The sequence below is a fragment of the Pollachius pollachius genome (genome assembly GCF_949987615.1).
Source record: "Pollachius pollachius genome assembly, chromosome: 1".
Lineage (NCBI taxonomy): Eukaryota > Metazoa > Chordata > Actinopteri > Gadiformes > Gadidae > Pollachius > Pollachius pollachius.
In genome coordinates this window covers 17,763,156-17,786,908 of record NC_136934.1, presented here as the reverse complement: position 1 = coordinate 17,786,908, position 23,753 = coordinate 17,763,156, and the positions used below count along the sequence as shown (strand labels likewise).

General features: G+C 43.2%; 4 protein-coding genes and 1 pseudogene across 5 annotated transcripts; all 5 read right to left on the bottom strand.

The window, feature by feature from the left end:
• Positions 1 to 1,230: 1,230 nt before the first annotated feature.
• On the bottom strand, positions 1,231 to 1,614 carry LOC307084488 (histone H2A; the record flags this gene model as incomplete). The annotated part of the gene is made up of 1 exon (XM_079748894.1): positions 1,231 to 1,614. The coding sequence occupies one exon, from the start codon at positions 1,612 to 1,614 to the stop codon at positions 1,231 to 1,233; it is 384 nt and encodes a 127-aa protein (XP_079605020.1).
• An 857-nt stretch (positions 1,615 to 2,471) lies between these two features.
• Positions 2,472 to 2,882, bottom strand: LOC307073838 (histone H3.2; the record flags this gene model as incomplete). Its single annotated transcript, XM_079733798.1, has 1 exon — positions 2,472 to 2,882. One exon carries the CDS (start codon positions 2,880 to 2,882, stop codon positions 2,472 to 2,474), a length of 411 nt encoding a protein of 136 aa, XP_079589924.1.
• A 5,340-nt stretch (positions 2,883 to 8,222) lies between these two features.
• LOC307080396 (histone H2B 1/2-like) lies at positions 8,223 to 8,722 on the bottom strand (annotated as a pseudogene). The gene has a single exon. The product of its transcript is annotated as a histone H2B 1/2-like (transcript).
• A 4,469-nt stretch (positions 8,723 to 13,191) lies between these two features.
• On the bottom strand, positions 13,192 to 15,353 carry LOC307075820 (uncharacterized protein). Its single transcript, XM_079736521.1, has 2 exons — positions 15,225 to 15,353; positions 13,192 to 14,098 (listed from the first exon to the last, which is right to left on the bottom strand). The coding sequence occupies exon 2, from the start codon at positions 14,085 to 14,087 to the stop codon at positions 13,527 to 13,529; it is 561 nt and encodes a 186-aa protein (XP_079592647.1). The 5' UTR covers positions 14,088 to 14,098; positions 15,225 to 15,353; the 3' UTR covers positions 13,192 to 13,526.
• Positions 15,354 to 18,069: 2,716 nt separating this feature from the next.
• Positions 18,070 to 23,435, bottom strand: pik3ip1 (phosphoinositide-3-kinase interacting protein 1). Its single transcript, XM_079731022.1, has 6 exons — positions 23,145 to 23,435; positions 22,794 to 22,922; positions 22,357 to 22,473; positions 21,026 to 21,220; positions 20,463 to 20,541; positions 18,070 to 18,989 (listed from the first exon to the last, which is right to left on the bottom strand). The coding sequence occupies exons 1-6, from the start codon at positions 23,215 to 23,217 to the stop codon at positions 18,791 to 18,793; spliced, it is 792 nt and encodes a 263-aa protein (XP_079587148.1). The 5' UTR covers positions 23,218 to 23,435; the 3' UTR covers positions 18,070 to 18,790.
• Positions 23,436 to 23,753: the final 318 nt, after the last annotated feature.

The following is a 23,753-nucleotide window of genomic DNA, read 5'->3' as shown; positions in this document are numbered from 1 at the left end:
AAATAACTACTGTTCAATAAATAATTTGTCATTTCACAGTGTACATTCTGGTTCAATTTTATATTATTTAATAAGTAGACCTACTATTAATAGGTAACATATAAAAACAACAAGATTAAAACAAAGGCTGGCATCCTCTAGATGAATATATTTATGTCCACCAGTACAGAAAACTGATGTGCATCTGATCTGTAATACAGATGTTTTAGTTTAGTAGGCTTGTAACAAATTATAACAGAACCTATATTTTTTCCATCAGCTTAATCATACATTGTGAACAGGACGTGTCTTGCTAGTCTCTGCATGAATTTAGTTATTAACCGAGAGAAGATTTTGAAAGTCCTGTGACGTTTTGTAGTAAGCTATACGAGGAACACTTTGGAAATAAGTGTTTTAAGTACGAAGTGCGAACCTCTGGGATTATTGTATATTTGATACTCCTTGGAGTTGTTTGTAGGCTACTTTTAAATTCCTAATAGAAATCTAATCGAAAAACACAGAAGTCACACGCAGCTAACTTTGGCTGCATAGTGGAGCAAAAACACCAACGATTTTATCATATTTTGAATGTGTGTGTATTTTGCATTTACCTGTCATCCCTAGTTCAGAAGAAATGTTGTCCCATGCCCACATTTTCTATTGGTTGTCCTTGTACGAAGTCAGAGCCGCGTTGTACAAGGAGGGATACTCGGACACGAACATAATCAGCTCCTCCATGCCTGTCATTTTTGTATTGTCCCGCCTCCTTCAATTTGATTGGCTGCCGCCGAAAGTTGTAACACGGGGAAAGCTGAGCGGTTATGAAAAATCGGGCAAAATCTGTGCACGTTCACGTGGGCGGCCACCGCTTCCTGGTCTACAGCCGCTTTTGAAACCGCCTCCCCTCTGCCGCCCTTCCCTCATTGAAATGAATGGAGGCGGCGAATTGCCGCGCGGCGGTGTGATAATAGCTAGGTGACGGCTCCAGGAGAGGTACAGATTTGCGACAATCCATACATAAAGTTACAGCTGCATGCGTTTCCAGCAGTGTTTATATTTTGCCTTCATTGTGACATGATTAATTTTTAAATAACTCATATTAAAACGGATGGACCAATAAGTCAGGGAATTGTAGTTATTTGAACTCTTGTTAAGTAATTATAGTACAACAGAATGTGTTGAAGGAGTCCCCTTATGAAGGATGTGGATGGCTCTTAAAAGAGCCTTTTTGTTTTGGGTCAGTTTCCAGATTTACTTCTTGGCGGGCTTTTCAGTCTTCTTGGGCAGAAGAACTGCCTGGATGTTGGGCAGCACACCGCCCTGAGCAATGGTCACTCCGCCCAGGAGTTTGTTGAGCTCCTCGTCGTTGCGGACGGCCAGCTGTAGATGGCGGGGGATGATTCGGGTCTTCTTGTTGTCGCGGGCAGCGTTTCCAGCCAACTCCAGAATCTCAGCGGTCAAATACTCGAGCACCGCCGCCAGGTAGACGGGAGCTCCAGCGCCGACGCGATGAGCGTAGTTGCCTTTACGTAGAAGTCGGTGCACTCTACCGACAGGGAACTGGAGCCCGGCACGGGATGAGCGGGTCTTGGCCTTTGCCCTAGCTTTTCCACCGGTCTTGCCTCTTCCTGACATGTTTTACGATTCTTTGTTGCAGACTTGTAACTGACGTTGGCCCTCGACACACTGCTATATACACACCCACGTCTTTGCTCATTGGCCGGCTCAAACGGTAAACAAAAGGACCAATCACAGTCAACCTAACTTTCACACCAATCAGGTGGCAGTATTGCACCTACAGCTTAACTCCCCGTTGAAAAGTAAAAGCGAGTAAAATACAAACTATTTTATATATATATATAAATAGTTGTCTAACAATTGGATGCATGTTGAATTAAAAGTCAATGTGTTATAACAAATTGCGGATGATGACTTGACCATTCAAAACAAACTAACGGGAATCCTTTTGGAGTGAGAATTAAGATTACAATCAAGTGAGTAGTTGTATACATAAAGTAAATCCATTCAACGTATGTGTTAAGTCATTATATACATTATAAATATTGTCCTCCCCATCATATTAATATAATCATTATGTAGCCTACATTAAGGACATCCTTTCCGTGATTCTAAAATCGTTGAGTCTACTTCCCCTACATTGTAACTGTTGAGTTACAATATTAAAAAGTTATACTTTAGCATAGAGAAGGTATAGGCCACAACAGATATTCAAAGGAACACGTCTGGATCAAAATCACAAGTTTGATTAAGCAAGCCATGAAAACATGAAGCTACACCTTAAACCCTATGGATCGATTTAAAAAGTGAAATATGAAACGCCCTCTGCACACCATGATTTTCTTTTTTTAAATCATATCTGTAGAATGCCGTGAGCAACGGTCAGCACAACTCGACAAAAACTAAACAAGGAACGTTCTTGTAAGGGATGTAGGTGGCTCTTAAAAGAGCCTTTAGTGTTTCAGTGGTTCAATTTATGCGCGCTCTCCGCGGATTCGGCGGGCCAGCTGGATGTCTTTGGGCATGATGGTGACCCTCTTGGCGTGGATGGCGCACAGGTTGGTGTCCTCGAACAGACCGACCAGGTAAGCCTCGCTGGCCTCCTGAAGAGCCATCACAGCGGAGCTCTGGAAGCGGAGGTCGGTCTTGAAGTCCTGAGCGATCTCCCTCACCAGGCGCTGGAAGGGCAGCTTGCGGATCAGCAGTTCAGTCGATTTCTGATAACGACGGATCTCTCTGAGAGCCACGGTGCCGGGCCTGTAACGATGGGGCTTCTTCACGCCTCCGGTGGCCGGGGCACTCTTACGGGCAGCCTTGGTGGCGAGCTGCTTCCTGGGAGCTTTGCCACCGGTGGACTTACGAGCGGTCTGCTTTGTTCTTGCCATTTCAGTTACTTGTCTTCAAAGTGTCACACCCAGGAGTGCAGCAGACTTTATATGGCAAGCCCCGGAGAACTGCAACACGCTGATTGGTCCCTGGAAGGAAGCGCGAGAACATACAGCAAAGAGAGCGCTCAAGTCCCGCCCTAACGTTGGAGCGCGCGCCCCTATCTTCTCTCACCATTTCATTTATTTGACCTTTGACACCAGAATCAAATCAGCTAGCCTCAAAATATAATTCAACACAATGCATCCAGTAAAAAGGGTATAAAGCAGTACTATATATGACAGGAGCATAAGGGGCAAGAATAACTCGTTAACGACTGTGTATGTCACTTTGCTTTTTTGAAGAATATAGTTGCATTGGGTGAATATCTTTACGTTAGCTCAATGGTTAGCTCAAATGCATTGTCAGTTTGCAACGATGATTCGAGGACACGATCAAAAGTCCTATAAAAACTGAACTGCTAACTGATTATTTTAATTATTTTAGTCTATGCTATTTCTGATGACAGGTTTCAAGCTAACAACAGTTATGAATGATTTCTTCACCACATAATGAACAACACCATATAAGGTTTTAATGATTTTGTATGTAAGTTAAAGACTACAAACATGGCCACTTAGCCATTTCCGTTTCAGCCTAGACAGACCGAAGGTTTACCTGGGTAAATTAGAACATGTAGGAGTAACTTATTTACCATTCCACCCACTCCCAATATAACGGTTTGTTTACCTGTGTTCGAGAGATGCTTCATGAACCACCTCCAGAGTGCAAGCTTGTTTACCTTGTGTCTCTGATAGAATAAACCGTGTGCTGAACATTCTCTGAGTCCTACCACAAAGGATCTAAATAGTTGTATCATAACCTAACAATTTGTGAAGTCTGTAGACGTACAACAATTGTAGCCATTAGTTGTATATTATTAAAACTATCCATATGAAATGTGATATTAGAACAGGGACTCTTGCGTGGTTGGCTCTTAAAAGAGCCTTTTTGGTTTTTAAACATAAACCTAGTGAGATCATTGACTTCTTATTAGGGGTTGCCTTCTTGGCCGCTTTGGGCTTGGTCACCTTCTTTGCGGGAGTCTTCTTAGCAGCGGGCTTGGTTGCTCTTCTGGGGCTCTTGGGGACTTTCTTGGGGCTCTTGGCAATTGCCTTCTTGGGCATGGCAACCATCTTGAACTTCTTCGGGGTAGCCTTCTTTGCGGCGGCAGGCTTTTTGGCCGCGGGCTTCTTTGCCTTCTTTGGTGAAGCCTTCTTGACAGCGGCTGGTTTCTTGACGGCGGGCTTCTTGACTTTAGGTGCCACAGCCTTCTTAGCGGCGGGCTTCTTCGCTTCCTTGTTCACCTTGAAAGACCCGGAAGCCCCGGTGCCCTTGGTCTGGACAAGAACTCCCTTCGTCACCAGGCTTTTCACGGTGACCTTGACGCGGAAGTTATTCTTCTCACCATCGTAGCCATCGGCAATCAAACACTTCTTGAGCATCGCCAGAGAAACACTGCGACGCTCTTTGGAGGACAACACGGCTCTGGTGATCGGAATGGAACATAAAAAACATAGCTTTTATTGCTATGAACAAATGGGTTTATAATGTTTACTATTGTGTTTTTTTTCTTCGAGTGCACATGTTACTCCTTGGTATTTTCTTTCTCCAGGGCCACTTTAGTGATTAGAATTTTTGGCAGTATCTTTTAATCAAAGTATAAATAGAATGTGGACCAAATAAGAGCCAAATAAGTGATGAGACTCAGCACAAAAATAGAGCATTATTTGGTTATTTTATTGTAAACCTGTTTTTAATCTTCATTATTTCAGATGGTGAAAGAGATCATGTAAACATGTACTTCAGCAATCCCATGCAGGAAATAAGAATGGTCCCATATACGTGGCAAACCTGACAACGCCATCCTCAAATAATAGGGAAGGGGACCCCTTTAAACACAGATTAGATGAAAAAAAGCTACACCGTGTGGTTCAAAGTGGCATAGACAGAGTGGTTTTAATCAAAACTTATGCAAGGCTGAAAAGGAAGGTTAGCAGAAGTAGTACACTCCAACAGCAAGTGGTACCCCAGGGCATGTGCTGCATCGAGTATCTAACAAATGTGATAAATCATGAATCATAGAGCAAATAATACATACGTTAAAACAACAACACTAAAGTGACTTGACTCACCAGCCACTGTATCATACATCAAGAGAGTTTGTGTGCACATTCCCTGAAGCTTAACAATGTGATGAAAACAGTTGTGTCCACCATAAACTTCATTAAAAGCAGAGGGCTGAACAACCGCCAGTTCAAGGAGTTACTCAGCGAGCTTGAGTCAGAGTATGGTGATCTGGTTTATCATTGTGAAGTGCGATGGCTGAGTCGTGCAAATATGCTCGCACGGTTTTATACACTGCGGGAAGAAGTCAGACGCTTCATGGAGATGAAGGGTAAACCTGTCATGGAGCTCAGTGATGGCAAGTTCCTCCGTGATCTGGCCTTCATGGTGGACATCAGCAAGCACCTGTCAGAGCTAAACCTCAAGCTGCAAGGTCCCAACCAGCTCATCAGCTCTCTGCTTTCAAATGTGAAATCATTTGAAGTGAAGTTAAGGCTGTGGCAAGGACAGCTGGAAAGGGGAAACACTGTGCACTTTCCCACCCTACAAGAACAAAAACCTGATGTTACGACTGAATATGCTGGTGAGTGTGCAAAACTCATCCAGGCATTTGATGAGAGGTTTCATGATGTGAAAAATATACAAAAGGAACTCGACGTGTTTGCGACACCATTTAATGTGCAACCGTCTGATGTGCCAGATAACCTCCAAATGGAAATAATTGATCTGCAAAACAACGAGCTCAAAGCCAAGTACCACAACCTTTCTCTGCTGGACTTTTACAAACTGTATGTTCGTGCTGAGGATTTTCCCATCCTGAGGAGACATGCCCAGAAGTTTGCATCTCTGTTTGGGACAACGTATCGCTGTGAACAGTTCTTTTCAAAACTGACTCTTGCAAAGACTCGCTTCCGCTCAAGACTGACTGACTCAAACTTGGAAAACCAGCTTTGAGTAGCATCATCATCACTGCCAGCTGACATCAGACGCCTTGCTAGAGAAAAACAGTTCCAGCCATCACATTAGGTGAGTCTAGAAATGCAGCAAACATGAGGCTTAGTAACACAGCAGTTATAGACTTTTTTTGTCTTTTTTTTCATCTTTAGTTATGTGTTCATAATGGTATGGCCCTCTGAGGACTTTGGAAAAATTGAAATGGCCCTTGATGTGAAAAAGGTTCCCCACCCCTGGTGTAAGATCTCGAAAGCGGCGATAGCCTAACCAAACTTCGGACATCTTTAAGAACTACTAATGAACTATGAACAACGTCATGAGACGGTATGAAAGGCAGTAGGAAGATATTGGACTAATTATCCTGTGTACCCATCATTATCTGGCTCAAACTGATGAGGATACGTCCACCGCACTAGCTGCTGTCAATATTTCTAGATCAGTCATCAGAATCAAAGATTTTCGATATAGCTAGCAGCTGTCCACTGTTTGGTAGTCTGCGAAATGGCGTATGGGTAATATATTGAACGATACTTCTATTATAACTCTAGTTCTATGATTGTAGGCATAGCTGCCTAGCCTTCGCTTCATGGGCCTATCCCATGTGCGCACTCACATGCAGAGCTTCTGAAGAGAGACAACTGAAGTAAATGCTTAACCATCATGTGTATCATGGGGAACTTCAAATAGTTCCCTCAAGTGCTTGGTGGCGGGCCATTGGATTCTGATAAGAAAACATAAATATACACACAACTTTAATTTCTGGTAATTACAAGTCAATTAATGCATTGATTTACAATATTTAAAGAGCACCCTGACATGTGCCCATGTCAGGAAGAGTGAGAGAGTTCCTTCTGTGAGTTTCCACAGAAGGGAACTCACAGTGGACCAACATTTGCCAACTGACCGCAGCAGCATACTGGTGGTGTTGACATTTTTGGAAATACATTTAAATTTAATGGAAGTAATTTAATCTTCCTGGTTACAATTCGTATGCACCCTGCACTTATTAATTGATACATGTTTTATATTTGAATTCAAAACCACTTTATAACGTTTAAACAGGCACTATATATCCAAAGGGGTTCCAAGTATAAGCCTCGGTGAAATATATATTTCACCGAGGCTTATACTGGACACCACTGTGGGATATAATGTGGTGCTCAGTCTAGCCATAGGGGTGATTTAAAGCAGCGTTTCTCAACTGGTGGGTCGCGACCCAAAAGTGGGTCGCGGACTCATTTTGAATGGGTCGCGGAGTGTAGGAGAAAAAATAAAATAGCTAAAAATATTACCAGTGATTAGGCCATCTGATTAGAGATGAGATTTTAGGTTATTTTTAGTGAGCCGGATAATTTGGATCAGCTCACCAACAAGAGCCGGCTCTTTCGGCTCCCAAACGGCTCTTCAAATGACCACTTATACCTTTTATAATTCAGCCAAATGTAGCCCGTTTTGACTTATGATTCCTATGTGTCGGCCTATATATCACTTTAATTACTAAGTTCAGCACTACCTATCTCTGCGAAAGTGGCTTCTCAACTTTGGTCCAGCTCAAGTCCAACCAGAGGAACAGGTTGGACGCTGAACATGATCTGAGAGTAGCTCTGTCAACCATCACCCCAGACTTTGAAACAAAGCACAGGAGACAGGAAAAAAGCACATCCCCAACTATCTGAAAAGCTTCACTGAACACTTGTTGAGTAAAAACAATCCGTTTACTAAGCCAACTTGAAGATTATATTTGTGATTACAATTGTGTATGTGTGATTGTTTTAGAGAAATAAATTTGCTAGGTTTTAATAAAAATGGGTCGCGACATAATGACCATGAAAAATGTGGGTCCCAAGGCCAGATCAGTTGAGAACCACTGATTTAAAGAATGCGCGTCATAGTGGGGGTTAATCTTCTCGGACAGTTGCGGAGCTCCGTTTGGCAAGCGGTTGACGTCCACCTCGTTCAAAAGTAACCAAAACATTGTACACGTAAATGCTTATGGCTATACATATAACAGGCGTATATACTGAGTATACAACTAGATATTAACGACTACGTTTCTTGCATGGCCTTCACCACATTCAACGGATAATAAAGAGCATATACAGTATAAACCAACGGCGGCAAAGCCGGGCACATCTGAAGTTGTACCAGTGTCATGAGCAGTTCTACTAATCAGACCTAAATTATAGTAACTGCTAAGATCGAGACATTTGAGGAATAGGTCTTATTGTAGTTTGGGTGGTCCTTAAAAGGACCGTTGGTTTTAGATAAACTGTTGTAGTTTACTTGGAGCTGGTGTACTTGGTCACGGCTTTGGTGCCCTCAGACACGGCGTGCTTGGCCAGCTCACCTGGCAGCAGCAGGCGGACGGCGGTCTGGATCTCCCTGGAGGTGATCGTGGAGCGCTTGTTGTAGTGAGCAAGGCGAGAGGCCTCACCGGCGATGCGCTCAAAGATGTCGTTGACGAAGGAGTTCATGATTCCCATCGCCTTGGAGGAGATACCGGTGTCGGGGTGGACCTGCTTCAACACCTTGTAAACGTAGATGGCGTAGCTCTCCTTCCTGGTCTTACGACGCTTCTTTCCGCCCTTCACAGCCGTCTTGGAGACGGCCTTCTTGGAGCCCTTCTTGGGTGCGATTTTCGGTGCTGGGTCCGGCATGGCGAGAGACAACGCGAGTAGAGGCTAAGACGTGTGACTGCTGACTTTATAGGAGGTGCATGCAAATCAACATGGGCTGTCCCTTTGTGCGATTGGCTGGGATATTCAAAATGCCTTAACATGTGATACTGCTTGATACCACAGCGCTCCACTAAATAGATCAGCGAGCTTCTCTCTAGCCTTAATTATCCATATGCTATACAATGTTTAAACGACTAATGTTTCAATATATCATGTTACCCACGCTGACCGATCAATACGAGTCTACACCTAAATGTTTCGGTTCGTTTTTTGTACGTATTTCGTGTAGTGTTAAACATTTCATTTTCGTCAACCAACTTGCTTATTAAGTCATGGTCAGTCATGTTATTCTGGCAACTAAATACGGATGCAGGGTATCAAAGGGACCGCAGTTTTTATGTAAACGACGACAAGCTGTGTGATTCAACGAAGGTGGGCTTCTTTGTTAAATATTTGGGCGGCTCTTAAGAGAGCCTTTGGGTTGAGGTGGGAGATGATGATTTAACCGCCGAAGCCGTACAGGGTGCGTCCCTGCCTCTTCAGGGCGTAGACCACATCCAGGGCGGTAACGGTCTTCCTCTTGGCATGGCCAGGGAATGCGTGTGCTAACTTAGTAAAATGGTCTGTGATGACCAGAACGTCAACCGAGTCTTCTGAGCTCCAGAAATCAATACAGACCAACTCGATGGGAGCCGTTGTTCTGATGCTCTCTAATGGAGCTCGAGCAGAGGGGTCTGGTGTTTTGGCCAGAATGCACCTATGACATCTCTTGACATACTGCTTTATGTCAGACTCCATCCTTTGCCAAAAGAAACGCTGTCTCGCTAGATGCAGAGTCCTTGCCTGCCCTTGATGCCCAGCAACATCATGTGGTAATGGTCAGGACTCGTTAGTGTGGTGTATAAGGCATCGTATTGTACTGAGAGGGACTAAGGCCAGATCACCCTTACGTTTTCTCTGAACCTATCTTGTAGGTAGCTTTGTAGCTGTCATGAAAAGCTAAGAGTTTTTCATTTAATCCTTGCCAAGTTTATGCATTTTAGGTTTCATTTATTGAGCCCTGTGTTCCAGTGCTGCTACATTCAGGATTTTGGCGAAATTTAGGAGGGATGAATGTAACCGGTGTATTTATAGTTACGTTATATTTCACCAAGAATCCTTTTATTCCTTTAATTTATTATTTTTCCTTTATGTATTTCCTTTATATATTATAAATGTATATTTGTTTTGAACGCTTTTATTTTAATACGTTGGGTTGTGTGTAGTCACTTCCTGTTTATTTCGCGCCGTCCTCTACAGTAGAAGAGTTGCCCTGCTCGAGATAGGTAGCAATGTGGAGTGCTCCCGGTTTATTAGTGTTAAGTTCTAAAACATGGTCAAAACATAAAACGAACGTTAATAATAATATTTTGAGATTGTGGTTGTTAGTTTCTGACAAAAAGACGCTCTGTTTAGTGGGTAAACATACTTTTATATTCAGTTCGACCGTCTTAGTTTGATTTGGGGCCTTTTGTGTCCCCTTGTTTAGAGTGCTTGTGAGACGGACAGCACTGACGTATGTATTAATGTCTTCCCACACGGGTATGTGAGCTCTCTTTTAGTGTGTTTTTATGTTTTGTTAATTTCGGTGTATTTTTGTTTAATTTCATTTGTTTAGTGGGCATGTTGATTCTGATGTCGTAATGTAACATGTTCGCGAGTCGTAGAGTTGCCCTGCTGGAGAGAGAGTGCTTGTGAGACGGACAGCACTGAACACAGAATAAAAGCTCCCGTGGCATATCAGCAGTTGTCTCCCGGCTCATTTACACAACGCAGAATTAGCATATGCAGTCAAGGCCGGCTACCAGTGACGTGCAGTCACATGAGAAGAAAAAACTAATTATGATAAAATTTAAAAATATATTGTATATTGGTATTTGTCTACTGATCTGTGGTCTAAATGTAATTAATGTACGATTCCAATAATCTAAATCATTTTTATTATCAAAATCGCTGAATTTGCCTTTTTCCTGAGAGGAAATACGCGAGCTGAGGCCGGCTGAGGCAGCGAGCAGTGCTGGCTCACCGAGAATTGCGCAATCCCTCACAAACTGGGTAGAGTGCATGCGCTCAATCCAGTTTGCTTTTTCACCGTTGTCACCAACAAGGGCGTAGGAACTGGAGAGGACGTGTCCCCTCCAATTTTGGAGACAGGCACATTTGTCCCACCTAAAAATTATACCAGGGGGAGAAAAATATTTTATTTTAGTTTAAAAGCGCAACACAGCGTCTTGTCACCGCTTCTTATTCTAAAAAACTGGATGATTGAGCGTGCAATTAAAAAATGATATTAATCAGTTCATTACTGCCATTCAAAATGTTTTTTCCTTTACATTTACAAATGTATCTTTTTAGTAGAATAAAATATATTTGTGCATTTTTTCAGTGTAGTTAATTTATGACATATTTCTGTTCAAACCATTAACGGATCTGTCAGGTTTCCGATATGTGTTCCCCCCCAATGTTAAACTCATTTCTACGCCCCTGGTCACCAATGTAATGTTTGTAGACACTTTTATTGTATGATCGCACTTTACTTAAACTAGTTAATGTATTTGATGGATGTGTATACAATATTTAGTCTTGCAGCAAGACGAAATATGCTGATCTGACATAAAACCGCGCTGAAAAAGGATAAAACGAGGCAGCCAGTACCTCTGCCTCACTGAGGGGGGCGTATGCGTGAGCCCACAGTGTTTACAGGATGCTTCCGTTAACTTATTTTAAGCAGTCAAGTGCACTACATCAGTTTGTTTATTTAAAAAAAAAACATTTCTGACTGCAAACATGGAAAATAATGATTCAAGGCCGGTAGGCTACTATAAAACAATTGGCTTCATATGTTTGTAAATCTGACTCTGAAAAAGTCAGTGCCTCACCAGCCACGGACCTCACCGCACGTCTCTGCCATCATAGCTCAACATTGCATCATTCTAATTGTATGGAGCCGGTGTTAGATCAATAAATGTGCGTCCAACGATGAAGATATAACCCCGAAAATACATGAACAATACAAACAATTCATTAAATAAGCAATAACAAAGTTAAAATAACGAAACAAAATAAACATGACGCTTTTTGTTTTGGTTGTTATTTTTCTTTATGAGTTTAGGGTTTCAGCTGTCCTAATGCAATTCGGGACATATCTGGACATATCAGTAATCCATGCTGAGCTATATTTATTTTCATAATGTTATCAAGAAAATCATATTCTAGAACGAATTTATAAAACAAATGAAAGTGGCTGGCTATGGATCATCCCCAAAGCCCTCCCCCACCGTCCCGTCCCAAGCCAGTCCAGCTACGCTGTCCGCGTAAAATTGCTGCTCAGCCAGTCAAAGGGGACAGAACACTGACCGAGTTTTTTTGAATTCTGAAAGTCTCCTGCCTACTAACTGGAAGGAGAACAATCGCACACATTGAGAACTTAACTTCAATCTGACGGGCCCTGTCCGCTTCAAGTAGCTGGATATTTTTACTCTAATAACAATAATACATTGTTATTACAGGGCAGTTTTTATTTGGTCAACAACACTTTACAATGGAAAAATAAGAGGCAAAAATAAAAAATAAGATACATTTATGTGTATATAAACTATTGGGAGGATTTAATTTATTTATTTTATTTATTCTTATGCAAAACTATGGAAATGTCCCGTGACCATGCCGTTTGATTATAGAACTGCAATACACTCATCAATTATACAGCTATCAACATTATGAGTAACCTCAAATCCTCATGGGGTATGGTCAATTCAAGAACTGTCTAAAGTCCTGGGTTCTGACACTCACGGCTTAACATGAATATCTTTGACTTCCAAAGATAAGTAAGCGAAAAGGTGAAAATATGTGTTTTAATTAAGTCCATTTTTTCCATGATAAACAACCAACCTGAGGAATGTGAGGTCTTTCTTGAATTCCCTTGCAGGATTCAATGTTTATGTATTTATTTACATATCGATGAATCTGCATTCATTAATTAAAGATTAGATGCAATTTTGTTGCAGGGAACAAAATTTTGCCTATTGCTGTTCTTGAAATATGAATTTACTGCTTTAATTACGTATCCAACAAAATGGCTTCAAACTGTACAAATTGATTAGAAATAATCCAACAGTATAAATACCATAGTTGATCTGCAATTAACTTTAAAGACTATCAAATTATATGGAAAGTGACCTTAAAGCCTATAACATCTGCAAATGACTGATACTAAATGCATGAACAAGTCTTTGATGCTGCCCATGTGTTTTTGTTTACGTAGAGTTTGGAAACTAGCTAATGTAGTGTTGTTATTGATACTCTTGTTACCCACACACAGAAACATAGAGGGTACAATCGAAGGCCTGTATGAGCTAACATCCAGATGCTACATTAAGTAGGGATCTATATGGTATAGCCTGGTGGTCAGTGTGTTTGACTTCCGGCCAAAAGACTGGGTTCAAACCCCAATGTCTGCCACTGACCAGCTGGTGTCCTTGAGCAAGAGGCCCTAACCCCCCACCTGCTCCTGAAAGACATGGATCCAAGATGGCTCTGGGTCCCTTTGGATTCAAAAAGTTCTGCTAAATGACTAAATGTAAACCTTCCATAGACTTTTTCACAGAGGTGTTAATGTAGGATAAAAAAAGGGGTCGTTCACCACCCTAATTATGGGTCTACTCTTTTCATGTAGCAGGCTCCATGGTCCATGGGATATCTTTGCTTTAGTATATGATTTGTCCTTGCACATGGAAGTAATAGACCCACAATTGGTAATACGAGTGACACCTGTGTTTGTCCTACGATGGCACCTCTGTGAAACGGATCTGTTCTGTTGGACAAGTCTCTAAAGCCATCAGATCACCGACAGTGCTCCCCAGACGGTCATTGAATGGTACAGAAACAGCAGCTCGGCTTTGTGGGTGTGGCCTGGGCTTCCTGGAGAGGCGGGGCTTCAGGGCCCGGACGCTCCGCCTTGGCTTGGGAGAACGAGTCGCTGGACGTGGACACTAGCCTCCCACCCACTAGGTCGGCGGCGTTGCCGTCCATGACGGACATGTCCGTCACCATCTTCTCTCTCAGCGACATGTCTCCGTCGTCGTCGTCATCGATGAGGACAAACACCTTGAAGCAGACCACCTCCGCCGGCCCCGAGCCCCGGAGGCTGTTGTTCTCTCCTGATTCGTCCATGTTGTGGGCATCGATGTAGGTCAGAGTGGAGGTCTCGGCACAGGTCTCCTGCTGGTCTGTGGAGTCGTCCTCTGGGCCGGAGCAGGCCTGGCTGCTGGAGTCCATCCTCCAGGGGGAGCCCCTCAGAGGGTCTGGGGGCCCGTCCGGCTGGGGGTTCTGCTGCTGATGTCTGCTGGCACTGCCGGCATCCAGGGACAAGGTCACCTTGCCCCTGCCGTGGCCGCAGCTGTTGACCTGGCACGGGCCATCCCTCATGGCGTTCGAACCTGTGACGCGACCGTAAGCAAGATGCATTCATTGAAGATACCGGATTTGTGTTTGAAAGAATCAATTCAACTTTCAATAACACATGTGACTTTGACCTGAACAAAAACAAGAAATGTAATCTTAAGTCTTTTTGTCGGTCTTAGCTATTCAACTATTCATGTTACAGTATTTGAAATCATTTCAGTTGATTCACGTCCACTGTCTGGCTGGCAATTCAGACTGTCTGCAGCCATTCTTTCCATCAAAGCAAACTCGTACAAGGAGAGCACATGCTGCCATTTAACACTGGCCTGCAGAATGAATAAATAAAGTGAGGACTTTTAGGCCGAGGTAGAGAATAACTAAGGGTTCCCTGGGGCTCTCAGCCAGAACAGGGCAACTGAACTCCTCTATAAGTGCAGTCGTATAGTAGTAGTAAGCTTTGTCTTTCCTCACTATTTTTACACAGTCACACATACACACACACACACACACACACACACACACATTCACACTCACAGTGCCAGCACGTATGCACCCCCCAACCCACCCACACACACACACAAACACCTGACACACTTACAGTGCCAGCATGTGTGCATACCCACCAACACCTGTGTGTGTGTGCGTGTATGTGTGTTTCAGGCCGAATCACAGACACAGACCCTCTAATCTAGAACCTTCCATACAGTAGACTTGACAAAGTGTCTTTCCTCCACATGAATGACTCCTTAGCCTGACAGAATCAGGACTCTATGAATGAGTAATATGGAGGTTCCAGGAGCTTTGGGAACAATGGATAAAAACTGCATATTAAAACCTGACCTTCTTGATCATCTGCAATCTATGAAAAGCATCATTCTCTTTTTATTAGTTTTACCATTTGTTTGATTGAATGACTTAAGTATATGAAAATGAGTGATATCTATATTTATAAGGCAAGTGTCATAATGTCCATCCCAAAAACATAGTTCCCATTGAACAACATTGATGTTTAAATGAACAGATTTTCCCCCCCGGTTTGATAACTTAATGTTTTAAATAGTACAAGTTATCACCAGATACTTCCCAATGGATCTAATCAACATTTAATCATATGGGGAATTACTGGTTCAATCAAATAATACAAATGAAGAAATCACTCACCATAGGTCTTGAACAGCTCAACTAAAGGTTGGATTCCGTGGCACAAAAAGTCTCCCACTGGTATAGAAGCACTGAGGTCTATGACTAGAACCAGTCTCCACCATCATCTCCATCTCCACTCACTCTCCCCTCGATCTCTCTCTCCCTCTCTCTCTCTCTCTCTCTCTCTCTCTCTCTCTCTCTCTCTCTCTTTCATGAAAGCATGCATGACAATCCAAAGGATTTCTATGACGACAGCAGCACAGTGTACAGAGAGTTAAGTAGGCGTCTAATCATGACAGCAGACAGAAGACGACAGCAGTACAATTCATGTATTCCCCGGATGTTCTGTGAGTTGTTTACCATCACTAAGGGGAAGTGATTGTTTGACTCGCCAAATTAAAATGCTTGCTTGAAAATGGTAATTATGTTTGAGAAAATATAATATATATAATATAGGACTTGTTATTTAATTTGACTTGAGCAATGCTTCATCGGAGCTTTGAAAGAACAAGGAATTAAATAACGATATAAACAACACTGCCTCGATGCTCTTCTTCCTTCAGAAAGACAACAAAATAACAAACATTTTCACTTCAAAAAGGTGAAAGGGGCTGAACATGTTTACATCCTGTTCCAGCCATGCAGCTCAACGACTATGGCACTTCAGGATGTGGTGTCACAGTAGTGCATGAGAGAGCCATGAAACAAAAAGCCCCTTCTCTGAGTGCTGTAGCCCTGGATGTGTTCAAATAAATAATACAAGAACCCAGGCTTTCACATACATGAAAGCAGTGAAGAGGATATCAAAGCGATCAAATATTGAACACTGTTGGGCTCCTGCTGGGATGAACGTCGCCTCTGCATTAGAGGAATCCTGGTGAAAGTGGCTGTTCACTAAAAGGCTTCTAGACTAGAGATCCTGTGGAATGCATGAGAATAATCGCTGCAGCTGAAGCCTAATATTTGAAATGAGGCAGCCCATGGACTGCTTCCACACCTTGGCCTTCAACCAGTAACTCCTTTTGTTTGATATTGACTGTTCCTAGAGCCTTTGTAGGTCAAAGCCAGTGACGATTTATGTAATTCTAGTTATTTTTGTTATTAGAAAAACCAAACCAGGGGGGTTGGTCTGAGGACTCGTTTAGTTGCAATAGGCCGTGTAGGTGATCTTCTTCTGTGGGAAATAGGACTCTGCTTTCCACCACTGAAAAACTTAAAGATCCCATGGCATGCTAATTTATGAATGATTTTATATAGCTGTTAGTGGGCCCCTAATACAGTACTTGAAGACGTTTAAGAAATTCAGCCTTGGTGCACAATTACAGCCACTACCAAGGCCGCCTTAATGCACAGGCTTACCTGGGCTGAAGCCCCAGGGCCTACGACGATCAGGGGGCCTATCATGAGCTGCAGTATTTTATTGTATTTTTTTTTTTTTTTTAAATACTGGCTCATAATAGGCCCCCCGATCGGCGTAGGCCCAGGACAATGTGATTTTTTATTTGGGGCTTACAAAGATCAGAGGCCAATCATGAGCCAAGAAAAAAGGGGGCCCAGTGTCCACTTGAAACCACAGCCACAGTCGTCTTACCCCCCCCCCCGTCGACAACGGCAAAATGTCGGAAAATAATTTACACATCTTCATTGTAAGATCCCCTCTAAGGACGATATTATGAATCTCAAACCACTGCGTCGGGTTTTCCGACATCTCTGGTTCTTCCACTTCCTCATGAATCTGAAGTACACTGAACCACGACATGGAGGAGAAAGGGAATGTTGCCTGCAATTGTTGACCGTGATTGTCTCCCGCCGGAGCCCCGCTGCCTGCTGCCTGCTGCCCCTGCCTGCTGCCCCCTGCCGGGGCACCACCGCACCGCAGCGGTGGTGCCCCGGCAGGGGGCAGCAGGCAGGGGCAGCAGGCAGGGGCAGCAGGCAGGGGCAGCGGGGCTCCGGCGAGAGAAAATTGCGGGCAACAATCTCTTTCTCCTCCATGTCGTGGTTCATGTACTTCAGGGAGTCAAAGCCAAAGTTCCTTTCCCCCAATTTCTTCTCAACTATGGCTGAGATAACCCCCACTACGAGTCTTGTTGTGGAAACACCAGAGACGTCAGAGAACCCGACGTGTTATGACATAACACCAACAGCAGAACAGTAATCCAAATAACAAAGAAGTGTACAACACTCGTGTTGTGTGTGTGTGTGTATTCACCCCCACACACACACACACACACACACACACACACACACACACACACACAGACACACACACGCACACACAAACACACACACACACACACACACACACGGCTTTTGCAAGGACGTAGCTCATTGGCGGGCCAAATTCTGTGGGCGAGCAAGGCAGAGAAAGGGGAGGTAACTTGGCCCCTTATGACGACATATGGGGCCAAATTCAAAATCGGAGCATCTAAGGTCATTTTTAGCCACTGGGGGACCATAGACAGGCTAGGGGAACTCAAATTAATGTAAGAAAACCTCATGAAGTGTCATTTTCATGCTATGGGACCTTTAATAAAGAAAAAAACGTACAGTAACAATTTGATATGGTTATGTTCTGTGCAGCTGTATTAGATGAAACTAGTAGCTAAGGCTACTACAATATACGGCAAATAAGTATCCTCCAGGAATCTCGCATGAAGTGTAACTCGGGGGAGATTCTCTGAAATCTACTCTAGAGGGAGACAGAGTCAAGGCTGAATTCCAAGTAAGCTACAGGACTACATGTGAATCATATTACGGAATAACAAGAGATCGGCATCCTGTTCCCTATCTTCAGTTAGCAGCAACTAGACCTAAGTTAATACAAACAAATCAAAATAATTAGGATAAATAGAAAGATATTTACAAAAACTTTTTATTGGAGTTGCAACTGCAATCATACAAGTAATAAAATGTTCAACTTCAGTAATTTTGACAACACACATGATAATAACAGCAACACAGCTAGATTGACGTGTTATGTGATTGACAAGCCGGAAACACTAAAGCTGTAAATAACAACATGCAGCACATCTCTGCTGTACGCAATGAAATAAATCCCAGTTGCTAAGGGGATATTGACGTTTCTTCTTTCTTTGTTTTTTAATACATGGTACATGGAATGGTCACAGAATTGACATGTAGGTCACCGCACTCACGCAATCCTCTTGGTCATTTGACACAGACAACAAAGACCGGAGGCCCAAGTCCCCCCATGGGGCTGACACACACACACACACACACACACACACACACACACTTCCTGGTACTCCTTAACCTGAGGACATAGGGGGCAGTTCTGTTGTCTTATCGACTGCAGTGACGCTGTGTGACGCAGTAGTAGGAGAAGTTTGAGGTGAGAATGAGGTGATCAATGGATTGATGCAACCATACATTCAGAAGGCCATCTTGTAGGGGTTCGGAGATTCTTCCTGATTGTTTTCTGTGTTCATTGACATTTTTTTAAACCTTGGATTGACCCGAGGTCCCCGACACGAATATCAATTGTACACATGCACACATTAATTAGTCCATGCTTAAACGTCATCTTTTTCTTTTTGCTTTTCTTATATGGAGAGTCCTCAGACTTAGGCCCCTGGGGTCCCGGCCTGCTGGCCAATCAGAGGCTCTCCCCCGTCCCTGGCGTCCGGCTCCACCGTGACCACGATGCTGGTCTCGTCCATCAGCTCGCAGGTGGGGTTGGAGAAGGCGGACAGCGGCAGCGTGATCCTCTGCATCTCCCGCTCGTACACTCGCTGCTCGTGCTTCTTCTTTATGTCCTGGCCCCTGAACACAGACGCACACACACGCGCTCAAGAGGGGCCTACAGATGTACGCAGGGGGCTGTGCATGCAACTTCATTACATCCTCTTCATGCATCTCCTTTCTTGCCAGCCTTTTTCTACCATCACTAAGAATATTTCAACAATACAATAATAATTCATTGCATTTATTGACAACTTTCAAGGTAACAGTGCGTGTGTGCATGTGTGCGTGCGTGCATGCGCGCGTGCGTGCACGTGTTATTTCGAGCAGCAGATGGTGCCACAGTACCGGAAAATTGCTCTTCCTGTTTGTCTGCTCTCTGCCGGCTGGAGGCCTTATGTAATCCCTCCGCTGTACGCATCCTTTACTGCAAATTTATCCTCTCACCACAAATTGTGACAAAATGAAGTTGATTGAACTACTACTGCTAGAAGCCTCTGTTGTCCTTCAGAGCAGTGGAGCATGTTTGTTCTAGGGGAGGAGGTGCAGGCGTTCCCTGGTTTGGTGGTTGGTGCACTGAAATTATTATATAATATAATAATAGCGTAATTCACCCAGGAGGCCAGCAGCCTGAGAAGCAGCAGGTGCCTGGGGCCAGCCAAGGAGGACATGCAATCCGGCTCCCCAACACTAAGTGTAATGGGGGAGATATCCCATTCATTCATGATAGGGGGAGAATGTTCGTCCATTCACAATGCAAGGTTTGCTAAGTTATCATATGTATTTATGGCCAGACAGCGTCTTTAGGTTCATTTTTTTTTCCGAGGGTCGCAGACCAGAATGCCTCTGGACACAATTGGATAGACCTTCAACCAGTCAGACCACGGGAGCTCATCAGCGGATCAATCTGAACGTTTATAAAATAACCTCAACGGCTCACCTCGGTTCTGGTATCAAACCCGCCCTGCATTAGATACAGGACTGTGATTGGTCTGAAAGATGAGCCAACATTACAAGCAGATTCCTTGGTTCCCAGTCTACTTTTACGCATATTTGAAATGCTTTAAATCTTTGCCGTCTGTAAATTTCAAAACCGCCAAAGATAGCTATGATCAAAATGATTATATGTCATTGTCTATTAGTTTATTTCTTGAATCATTTTTGTTTTGCCTATAATATTGATCCATACGTATTTATCAGAGCCTTATCTCTTATAGAAGTATTGATCAGAGTCCTACCTCATAGAAATAATTGATCAGAGCCCTCACTCTTGTAGACGTAATGATCAGAGCCCTACATCTTATAGAAGTATTGATCAGTCCTACCTCTTGTATAAGTGTTGTTAAAGAGTCCTACTTCTTATAGAAGTAATGATCAGTCCTACCTCTTGTATATGTGTTGATCAAAGTCCTACTTCCTATAGAAGTACTGATCAGTCTTACCTCTTGAGGACATATTGATCAGTCCTACCTCTTGAGGACGTATTGATCAGTCTTACCTCTTGAGGACGTACTGATCAGTCTCATCTCTTGTAGAAGTATTGATCAGTCTTACCTCTTGTAGAAGTAGCCCAGTGTTATTCCAGCTCCCAGGGCGATGATCACAACCATCATCAGGACTGCGAAGACGTAACCTGATAGGGAAGAAAGATTCATTCAAAATTCTGATAAAAAATGTAAACTCAGTATTCAACAGGAAAGATCCAACATAGGGGGTGTACGGTATAAACGGCAGAAAGTACACCGGTGTGAATTCAGCCAAATTTAGATGTCAAGGAGAAGTTTCAGCCAATCAGGAACAGGTAAATATAATAAACCTGTTTCTACAGAGGTGGTCCTTCTGTTTTTTAGAGTTGAGTTAACTGGGTCAATTTTTCATTATGCTGTTCATGATGCTATTTTTTAACTTGCTGACAAATGAATGACACAGAAATGTTACCATTCATTTGAAAGCAAGTGTTCAATTATTGGATACATTTTGATCATTCTAAATATATACATTATGATCATTATTAATATATACATTATTATCATTCTTAATATATACATACATAATGACCAGTCTGAAAATATATATTATGATCATTCTTAATATATACATTATGATCAGTTATCTACCCAGAGTCCCCAGGTCCTTCTTCTTCGTCTTTGTTGTACTGCGAACCCGCTGGCTGAGACCTACGACCGGCTGGACGGGGGCCACCTCTCCCGGAGGGCCCGTCGTGGCTGGCTCCAGCCCCCCCGCCTGGGAGGGGGTGCCTGCCCCCAGGGGCGGGGCCGCTGGGCTCCCTCTGGCTGCTGCGCCGGCCACCTCTGAGGACGAAACCAAAAGCAAACTGAACAACAGGAAGGATGATCACTGAGGTAGGAGGAGGAGTGTGTGTGTGTGTGTGTGTGTGTGTGTGTGTGTGTGTGTGTGTTGGGGGGGGGATATTTTTTCCTTTTACCTTTTTCCCACCATTGTTTTAATTTGACCACTTCATGACTGTAGGGCATAGTCCAGCATCAACCAAACAAAGCTCTTTCTAATTACCCCTGTTCTGAGATGATGGCCCAGAGATAACATAACATGGAATAGGACGATAGAGAACTTTCAAACAATTTTCATTTGAACTCCTAACTCTTCATTTAGGGCGTGAGGGTTCTGAGCTGCAGCCAGAGGAAGTGAGCAAGGGGCTTAAGCACTGCAGACAGGAAGCTGTTCTAGAGCTTGCCTTAAACTCACATGAAAAAAAAGTTGTTTGCAAAGTCTTCTGAATTTAAAGGCTCTGTGTCATAGAGCGGCAGCAGCCAATTACCTGCTGTCTCCAAGGAAGAACTCTACCAATGAGTTTCATGTGTTGGGTGTGGCCTAGGCAGGAAGCTGCCCCTTTAACATTTAAAGCCAACAAAGAAAAAACGGTTAGCAGACCGTTGAAAACACTGTGTTGTTATCGTTTGACTTGGGCTGCCTCGAACACGACCTAATGAAACACTAACAACACAAGCATAGACATATCACTCTTATCCAAGGAAAGTCCCATTCTGGACAACAAGTTCAAATAATGAAATCAACAGTTCGAGAATAGTTTAGTTTTCTTTTTGGACTTACTTAAGAACTGTGGAAATACAAAGTAAAAGCCCTTTGTCAAAGAGTTTGTTTGGATCTAATAGGACGTCTGCCTCATTCAACTAGAAACACACAAGGGTGATTCTTAGAAGTAAAAAGTTCAGGAAATGCAAGGAGACAATTTGTGAAGGTTAAGGCCGACATGAAACCGACGCCGTGCGTCCTTCTGACATGTGTGGGCAAAGCGCCCACACATGTCCACATATAGGCTTATCCTATAGACGTTTACTATTCCAAACATTCACCTTCAAGGAACCACCCAGAACGTGGTTCATTAATAAACTTTGAGTTTATCTTTGGACTGAACCTCCAGTGAAGCTCTGCCGTTCGAGACGTCTACCTGTGCAGGGGTCCACGGAGCAGGCCTGTCTCTGGGCCGTCCCGTCCGGGCCCCAGACGTAGCACCAGGGGCCGGCGGAGGCGTCTGGGTTCCTGCAGGAGTTGTGCTCGCCAACGCCTAGGCAAACAAGGGTGAGGCCACACAGGATTATGATGGATGAGAAATAGATTTGGTTTCTCTGTTAAAACACCTTGATTAATTATTAATCAACTGCACTCATATCCTCACACCACAACGAGAGCTTGATGCTCAAAGGACGATGTAGGATTATACATTACATTTAACATTTGAGTTGATGATATTCCAAACAAGGCAGTTATAGTATTGTTAATTCTCTCTAATAACAGAACGGATAAGTTATGAGAAACACGTGACATATGGGGACCAATGGCCTTCTGAGTTTCCAGCAGCACAACAACAGCCTGAGCAGAGTTTACCTGCTTCAGAGTCGGGGTGGATCCTGACATCATAGTCTCTGGAGGTGTTGGTCCAAACCAGGCAGGTCAGACCCCTAGACGAGACCTTCAGGTCCCCTCTGTAACCAACTCCACTGGACGTCAAACAATCTGGCAAATAATAAAAACTATAATTAATTATAATCATTACATAAACAATAGCATGATCCTACGATTTATGTTGTTCTTTAAACCTAAAATGCCAGCAATCTTAAAAAGAATAAAGCACAAATATATATTTTAGACGCATCATTTATATGAAATGAGACATCAGAGTTCAGTAAATTTGCTTAACAGAGGACAAGTGTTCTTAGTCTTCTGGTTTCTCGGTACCTTCGGGGCTTGACGGGGTGCTGCTGCCCACCAAACACACGCCGAGAAAAAACAATTGCAAAGAAACAGACATTTCTGCAAAACCGAAGTGGAGGAATAGGACCTGGTGCCGCAGCGGTTCAATAGTCCATGATTATACGAAATGGAGTGAAAATGTGTTTAGGAGCCTATGCTGAGGACGGAGCTCAGACAAACTGCTCGTGTCTTCTAGTCTGGATCCCAGTCAGCGTCGTGTGAGAGCAGCCAGACGTTTCGGGTTTCAGGTAAACAACTCCCGGGTCACTCCCCTTCTGCAGCGGATCTTTGAGGTCCTAAAGCCCAGAGCAGAAAGTAATGACGAACCTGCTGTAATCCTAGAAGAGTTCTTGTACAGATTCAGGTTTAATTTTACACTGATGAACGTTAAAGGTTACATAATGCCCACTAGCCCCACTTAACCTAAATCAAACGAAATAACATTTCCATAGATGATCATCGCCTGAGAAGAATCATCTTCTATGTCGATACCTTTTGACACTACAGATAATTATGAAGTTATAAAATTAACATTTTTATTGTTCCATCATTTTGTTTCGGACACACCTATTGGAGATGTGCTTTTTTAAATTG

Excerpts from the sequence above, each read along its gene's own strand:
- LOC307075820 (XM_079736521.1), bottom strand. The coding sequence starts at position 14,087 with ATGAGGGATGGCCCGTGCCAGGTCAACAGCTGCGGCCACGGCAGGGGC.
- pik3ip1 (XM_079731022.1), bottom strand. The coding sequence starts at position 23,217 with ATGTCTGTTTCTTTGCAATTGTTTTTTCTCGGCGTGTGTTTGGTGGGC. Across the intron at positions 21,221-22,356 it reads CTCCGTGGACCCCTGCACAG|AGGTGGCCGGCGCAGCAGCC; the intron begins GTAGACGTCTCG and ends TTTCGTCCTCAG. Across the intron at positions 20,542-21,025 it reads GAAGGACCTGGGGACTCTGG|GTTACGTCTTCGCAGTCCTG; the intron begins GTAGATAACTGA and ends CTTCCCTATCAG.